Source organism: Quercus robur, chromosome 3, assembly GCF_932294415.1.
Source record: "Quercus robur chromosome 3, dhQueRobu3.1, whole genome shotgun sequence".
NCBI lineage: Eukaryota > Viridiplantae > Streptophyta > Magnoliopsida > Fagales > Fagaceae > Quercus > Quercus robur.
The window spans coordinates 27502556-27510973 of NC_065536.1; the positions used below are offsets into that span (position 1 = coordinate 27502556).

Here is an 8418-nt window from a genome sequence, read left to right on the forward strand (position 1 = left end):
GGCAAAAGACTAATTAATTTGCCTGAAAAGGGCAGAAGCCCATTTTGTCCGTTGGATGGGAATCTAACTTCTCATGAGAATAATCTAACTCACATCAATATTCTGATTTAGATACTTTTTATAGCGTGAAAAAAAAAACACATTCACATTCTTTATTTTTTCCCCTAGGGTTATGGTTAATAGATTTCTTTGCTTGTGACAATTTCAAATAGAATGATTTGACATGAGACTTGAGTAGAGCATTATTTCTTAAGCTTACTGTATTTGATATATCCACTCACCTTCAAATTGTGTGAGATATATATATACACTAAAATTTATCTTATTTATTTATTTTTACTTTTTACAAAATGTTCTGGGTTCCAAATATGTAGAAATTGATGGGTGTCATTGATCTCTACAATGCTTCTATGTGCTTGATCAAAACACAATCAAGGTTGTTAAAATTGGGCTCCTACACATGATCATTGGAGATCTAATTGGATTGGATTGTAGGATTGAATTGTGGAACATAATATCCTACTTTTATTTTTAAAAAATGCAAAAAAAAAAAACATTCGTAATTAATTTTGTATGTTAATTAATCACTAAAATTATGAATTGATCCATAAAATAACAATTTTTTTACATTAATATAATATGTGGGGCCCAATAATTTGTGGCCCTGGCCCATTTATTCATTGGGGCCCAAGACCCGAGCCGAGGAAGGTTATAGCCCAGGCTCGGTAATTCAAGTACAAAATAGCATTGGGACATAGCCGAGGACGATTCAGTCCTCGGCATGTCCGAGGTCTCACTAAAAGGAAGGGCAAAAACGGTATAGGAGCAGCTTGGAAAAAATCTAAAAATATCTAGGTCAAAAGAGAAGGATACGCTGGAAAGTATAACGACCAGGGAAAGCTGCCCTTACTGCCATTCAATATTCTGCATCTGACAGAACCATACTCTCCAGCTTTTACAACCACCCCCAACCACTCCGGATATGGGCTGATGGGACAAGTATCAGTCTGGGAAGAGTTGATCCTACATGTGGACAAAGGATAAGAAACACATGCTAGTATAAAAGGAAAAGTAAGCAATCCAGAGGGGGGCGGGGAAAAATGGCCAAAAACCAGAGCCTCCCAGCCCGCCTCCAGGAGAAAGACTCCTAGGGCGAAAACGACTTAACCATGTATGAACACCATGAAAAACCCACCGTCTGGTGACTGAGGTCTAGCCTTTCAAACCCACGCTCTATAAATGATATTGTTTGGGTCTTTTTACGTGCGAACCCAACACTGTTACGGGTCGTTACGAATCGTGTCCTTACATAATGTAATTTGTAAATATCATTGCATTTATATTAATGAAACAAATATATACTTAATTTCAACACATTTTTTCCAAACTTTTAGTGAGCAAAATTGTTAATATGGTGAAAATCACTAATAATGATTATATACATTAAAGAATCATTAAAATCATGAAAGAAAAATGATCATTTTGACCTAATATACATCTCTAGGAACTACATAAAGTAACCATGACTTTTGAGTAGAGTTTATAGTGTGCTTTTGTGTCCCTCTCCCTTGTGTGAGAGTGTGTGTTTGTTTGTTTTTTTAAAAGAGCTACACAAAGTGTTTTTTTATATTATTATTTCTTAATACAATCTACTTATAAATACCAAATTTCCAATATATGGGAAAGGAGCAATGTTTTATAAAGCTTAAAGATGTAATACCATAAATTTTTTATTTTAAAAAAACATATATACACCAACTTTAACTATTAATCAAAAGAAAATTTTTAAATCATGTGTTCTATAATTGTTATTATTATTAAATCTTGTGTTACATTTATACACACACACTCAATTGGATGACAATAAGGTATTTAGATAAGTTTACTGTAGTCTTCATAAACCATAATAAAAGAAATTATTTTAAATAAAAAGTGGTGGTCAAATGAAAAATCAAAATGTGGTCATACTATTTATATCTCATCTACCCAACCTACGGAACGACCCCCACATTGACACATTCTCTTTTCTTCTTCCCTATTTATTTTTCTCTCTAAATCTCTGTTTTCTATTCCTCTAATTTTGACTTTTTTTCTTTGTATGTGAAGCATCAATGGTACCATAGATGCATAATCAGACATCAAAGAATGTTATTCTTTGATCTTATCTCTCTCTCTCTCTCTCTCTCTCTCTCTCTCTCTCTCTCTTGCATAGGTATCATTATTTTGGGTTTGATTTTTGGTTGCACTGACTCTATGAATTCTCAATCAAAATTGTAATTGCGGTGCCTAAATTGCACAAATCTAGTTGCTCAATTGAAGGAAACCATAGGTGGATCGTTGCTATAGCTTTCACTATTCTTTCAATCGTATAGTCGACTCAGACAACATCAGTTAATCTCTCGTGAACGTTTTCCAAGTATCTCCTAATGGCTCTCCCACTGCCATAGCTATGGTCATCGGTGATGATAGAAGAAGCATTGAGTCGTATAGTGGCTATGAAGTTGTTGAAGAGCATAAAGAGGAGTTGGGCACAAAAAATAAGGAATAAAACAAAGCAAAGAGAATAGCTTAAGCCTTAGGCTGCACAGAGGTAAAGAAGAAGGAGTTATCCGGAGATAGGTAGTATATCAGGTGGGAACTAAAAAAAAGGCGAAAATACACTTTTGGCCCCTAAATTGATTTTGCGCCTACTTTAGTCCCTAAAATAAAAAAAAAATCATTTCCGTTTTGGTTTTTGTCGTCAACCTACTAACAGAAAATACATACATGGCAAACGGAGTGCACCGTTGGCATATTAGATGCTGATGTGGCTAATAAAAAAAAAAAAAAAAACCACATCCAAATCAAAACCCACAAAACTCCAACACACCCACAAAAAACCCAAATCCTCTATCACCGATTCAAACCAAAACCGGCTCACTACAAAACCCACCACCATGGAACCATCACAAAGACAAAGAGAGAGAAGGTATAAATGAGCAAACCCACCACCATGATGCCACCAGAAAGATGAAATGAGAGAAAATAGAAATCAGAGAGAGATAGGGAGACGAGAGAGTCAGAGGTTATAGGCTGAGATGGTCAAAGGAATAGAGAGAGGGAGAGAAGAGAGAGAAAATAGAAATCGGATAGAGAGGCAAGAGGGTAAGGGGAAGAAAGAAGAAAGAAGAGAGTGACGAGAAGGAAAAGTGACGTGATAAAGAGAATATAATTATGATAAAGAGAGAAAGAAACTAAAAAAATAATCAATGACATTAATTACAAGGCGTTTGGATTATTGGATTGAGATGGTTAGTTTTTAAATGTTATGGACTTGATTGGCATTAGCCCAAATATGTTTGTGAAATTATCCAAATATTTTTAATTAAATTTTTCATACAAAAATATTAATGCATGTATTTTATAGAAATAGAAGGATTCTAGAGAGAGGGAGAGGGTGGTAGAGCAGGATAGGGAATTCACACATCAATCTAAATTCAAATATGAAATTTTACTATTAATCTAATTATCTTTTATAATGCATTTACATGGAAATTTATTACCTAGGAATTTTATTGGTAATCACATTTAACTAATTCACATTTATCACTTGGTAAAGTCTATTATTTTCAAACGAGAACCAATTAGTGTCTTGATCTGATGTTAAGGAGTTATCATCAATAGTAGACACCATAGACTCTATCATATTTGTTGAACAATTTAAAGTCTCCTACGATTTTTATTATTGAGACTTGACCGTGGTGTTTCTTATGAAAACAAACACACAACATCCACAACCTAAATACTTTGATAAATTGATAAGAAATATGGAGAGATGTCCATGTGTTGTTCTCTACAACACCACATATAAGTGAAAAATTCGATCAGTTGCATAAGTGAGCTATTGGCCGCTTTATATAGACAAACAAAGGGTATAAAACCAAGAGATACACCTCTTTGACAATGGGTTGGACTAGGCTCACTATTGGGCTACTTTATTTGGGTTTAATTTGGCCCTATATTTCTGACAGTATCTATTAAAAAAAAAAAAATCACTTTTATCAAATGCAAGAATACAATTATAACGTATTAATCGCATGTTAGATTTAATAAAGCACATCTAACAACTTCCTAAACTCTAGCATTAGCATATGCTCTAACTATTTTTCCCTCCAATTTTTAAATACCACAACGAACTTGGAGTGTGGATTTAGCTGTAATACTTACATAGTTATATGGGACATGTAAAACTCAGCCCTTAGGATTGGTTGACCTGGTGCCATGTCACTCCATCGTGCAACGTTACTATGCCATGTCGACATCTTATCTATATATATATATAAAACCGAAGCTTTTGAAGCTTCCACAATTTTCCACATCAGCACATCATTAAAAAAAAAAAAAAAAAAAAAACAATTACCAAATAATAAAACAAAAAAACAATCACCAATTACACAAATAGCTTTCCCGATACTGGACCTTCACACACGAATAGCTTTCCCTTTCACCTGACCGGACCTGGCTTCTCCGATCCTCTGCCCCTCCACACATGAATAGCATTCCCTTTCACCTGACCGGACCTGGCTTCTCCGATCACGAATACCTTTCCCTTTCACCTGACCGGACCTGGCTTCTCCGATTCTCTACCCCTCCACACACGAATAGCTTTCCCTTTCACCATACCGGACCCTGGCTTCTCCGATTCTCTGCCCCTACACACACGAATAGCTTTCCCTTTCACCTGACCGGACCTGGGTTCTCTGATTCTCTGCCCCTCCACACACGAATAGCTTTCCCTTTCACCATACCGGACCCTGGCTTCTCCGATTCTCTGCCATTTCTTTTCCACGGCAAGACCCACGGCAAGACCTAACGATCCTTTCACGATACCGGACATGCCTTCTCCGATTATCTGTCATTTTTTTTCCACGGCAAGACCCACCGATCCGACCCAACAGACCGATCCTCTGCCTCTCCCTTTCCACGGCAACACCCAACAGCCCGATACCGATCCGACCCAACAGACCCAAATCCAATTCGCTCAATTTCCACTCTTCCCCAGCCCATCGCTCAATGCAACCGACCCAGCCCGTCGAGACCGGCCCAAAGGTATTGTCTTATAAACCTATAATATATATTTTTTTTTTTTCTGAATCCGAATTCTATATAGATTAGGACTCTATAACTCTATATATATAAAACTTTCACGATGCTTTTTTTTTTCACGGCTATTCAATTTGTAGGTATGTTTTATATTTTTTTTTCACGGCTATTCAATTTGTGTGGAAACTGAGCTAATTATAGAATTGTAGTTTTTGGGATGTTTTAATTTGTAGGTATGTTTTAGAAACACATTGATTTGTGTAGGCAAATTGTAGTCTTTGAAATTGTTCAATTTGATTTTTCTGAAGATTTTTAGTTATATGTTTTTGATGAGTATGAGTTCAATGTTGTTACTGCTATTTGGTTGCTTAGAAATTGGTGAAAATACAGATGGGAATCAGTTCAAATATTTTTAAGGAACTTAGGCATATTATAGCTTTCTCATAAGAGTTAGTAATATCAGTTGAGTTTTAAGGTTCTGTTGGCCTTTATAAGTTCTTCCAGAGATGGTGGGTTCTTATATTATTTTTATTGTTTTTAATATATATATTGGGATCTGAAAATAGAAAAATAGAATGTAGTTGAAAAAAAAAAAATTTTTTTCAGGTCAGGGTGTTTTGATGAAATTTGATTTTGATGAAGGAATCTGGGTAAGAATGCTTTAGTTTGGGGTATTCAAGTTAAATTAGGGAGTGGAAAAAAAAAACTTACCACACAGATATAGAACCGCAAGCACATAGAGAAAGAAAATCTGCCACCATCAGATTGTTGGAACCAGCACCGGTATTTTTATTTTTAATTTTTTCCAGATTTGGGGATGCAATGTTACTTTTTATTGAGTTTTTTGTTGTTGTATAGGTATAGATTTGATTTTGGCTTTCATTCGTTTTTGTTTCGGGTTTTTGAGTTCTCCATGAAATTTTCATTGGGATCAAATAAGTATAGAATTGAATATTATGCTGATATTTCTTTTTTCTTTTTCAATCTTATTTTAGGTTTTTTTATCAGAACCACATGCACACAGAGATATAGTTTGGAAGGCACAAAGAGAGAGGCCGCATACCCATTACCCCATAATCGGTAAAGTTATTGCTTTTTTATTTATTTATTTATTTTTTGATTGAATATGATTTAGGTTTTAATTTCTTGGTTGGATTGATTTAGATTTGGCTGTTCTGCCATGTAGGAAAAAAAACACCCTTAAAAACAATGTATCTGTTGTTATTTCTGTGATGTATGTCCATGGGCTGTATTTCTGCTGCTACATATTTTGTTTTCTGCAGAACAAGTTCAGGATTTTCTGCATAATCTGTGCTTACAGGCGGGTTGAGTGTAATATCTGTTGCTATTTCTGTGATGTATGTCCATGGGCTGTATTTTTGCTGCTGCATAATTTGTTTTCTACAGAACAGGTTCAGGATTTTCTGCATAATCTGTGCTTACAGAGGGGTAATTGTAATATCTGTTACTGTTTCTGTTCCTGTATTGTATGTCCATGGGCTGTATTGATTTTGTTGCATTTTTTTTTTCTGCAGAACTGGTCTTTGTTCCCTTGTATTTATGCTTACAGGGTTGTTATGTGTTTGTACATGTATTTCCCTTTTATCAAATATTTACTTTAAAGCATGTGTATCCAATTACAAAAATGATATGGGTATTTTTTGTTCCTTGATTTTGAGCTCCACTAGGCTTTTATTTTATTTTATTTTTATGAGTGCCTCTTCTTGCATGTATGGCAGTAGGAAATGATTTTGTAATGAGTCTCCCATCATTTGTCCTGTAGATCATACAAACATGTATATTCATGTCCCCATGTTAATTCTCTAAAATCATATTTTAGAAGTGATACAAATTCTATTTTCATGTTTTTTAAAAAGGTCATAATTGGATATATTTGTAATTAAAGGAATAAAGTAAACATACTGTAATGATGCAGCAAGTGAATTTCACTGATTAGAGACATAGGGAGAAGAGTGATATTCAAAAATATTGCAAAAATCATTCTCAACTTACATCCTTATTGGTATAGTTTTTTACTCAACTCTATAGCCCTGCCTCTAAAACTATTAATATACATCACAATATCAAACTCTGTTGCTGCATATTTCTAAGTTCAATTTCTAACTATTAATATACATCACAATACCAATTTCTAAGTTCAATTTTTTGTTTTTTAATGTGTTTATGGACTTTTGGGATGTTCAGTTGTTTTTCTAATGTGGGTGTACTTCGTCTCTGATAAGTATAAGTTCAATGTTGTTTCTACTGTTTGGTTGCTGAGAAATTGGTGGGAAAACAAAAGATGATGATGTGTTGGGTATTGGGTTCTGAGAAAAAATTTGGAAAATTAAACTAATTTAAATTCCCAAGTCTTCAACTTTATGTGTGAGACAGCTGAGTTCAATTCAAAATATATCTAGCACAAATGTTTCATTGTTTAGCTCAGCTTAACGGTTTAAGTTTCAATTTTTCAATTTTTAGTTCCAAGTATTCAGCTTTATGTGACTTTGGAGTTGAGAAAACTGAATTTTATTCAAATTTTATCTAATTCAATTTTATTCAAATTTTCAATTACAAATTTTATCCAAGTATTCAACTTAACCTCTGTTGAGAAGGCTCCATCACGCGAGTACATTAAAATACTCGCAGACCCCTTTTCGGTTTCATCAAAGCCTTTCGTATGGGTGGGTCTACTCTTCATAAATTATCTCATCCTGTTGAAAGCTCCACCACCTTCAACTACTTCACTTAAAGAGTCAACTACCAAAAATCCATTTTTCGAAACTCATTCCCACTCCACACTCCGAGATTGTGTGCGTGAACGAGTCTCGAGGGGGCATTTGTAGAGAGGGAAAATTTCCGACCTATCACAAGCTGACACGTCACATTACCAAGTCCATAAAATACAACCAATTACAAAGCACCATGTATTACTGCTAGGTTTTGCTATCACTATTCAGAAGCCAACGGAAAGTTGCCAAGTGTCATGCAAAAACCAATCACACATCAGCGTACATATAAGCGATGACACAAGCAGCCTCGCATGTGTAAGCGATGACACAAGTAGCCTCGCACATGTAAGTGATGACATAAGCAAACCAATTAGGCTGTGACATGTGTCACCAATCAGACTCCGCCACGTGTTGCTCACCCACCTCCAAGCTCCTATAAATAGAAGCCTTCCTAAGACATTTAGGGGGACCAAGATTCAGAAGTGAAAAAGCTCTGCTGGAATCAAGCCCTGAAGCCTCCAGGAACTTCAAGAACTTCAACCCCAAAATCGGAGAACATTCGAAGCAGAATCATCCAAACCATCTGCCTAGATCCTGAAGTTTG

At 35.2% G+C, this 8418-nt stretch overlaps 1 protein-coding gene across 1 annotated transcript; it reads left to right on the forward strand.

The window, feature by feature from the left end:
* The first annotated feature begins 4431 nt into the window (after positions 1 to 4431).
* On the forward strand, positions 4432 to 7130 carry LOC126717672 (uncharacterized). Its single transcript, XM_050419507.1, has 3 exons — positions 4432 to 5088; positions 6078 to 6162; positions 6366 to 7130. The coding sequence occupies exons 1-3, from the start codon at positions 4875 to 4877 to the stop codon at positions 6388 to 6390; spliced, it is 324 nt and encodes a 107-aa protein (XP_050275464.1). The 5' UTR covers positions 4432 to 4874; the 3' UTR covers positions 6391 to 7130.
* Positions 7131 to 8418: the final 1288 nt, after the last annotated feature.

What these genes read in the sequence shown, in the direction of transcription:
- LOC126717672 (XM_050419507.1), top strand. Translation starts at nt 4,875, where the DNA reads ATGCCTTCTCCGATTATCTGTCATTTTTTTTCCACGGCAAGACCCACC. An exon ending in CCGTCGAGACCGGCCCAAAG is followed by an intron (nt 5,089 to 6,077) that starts GTATTGTCTTAT and finishes ATCTTATTTTAG; the next exon opens with GTTTTTTTATCAGAACCACA. An exon ending in TACCCATTACCCCATAATCG is followed by an intron (nt 6,163 to 6,365) that starts GTAAAGTTATTG and finishes TGTTTTCTGCAG; the next exon opens with AACAAGTTCAGGATTTTCTG.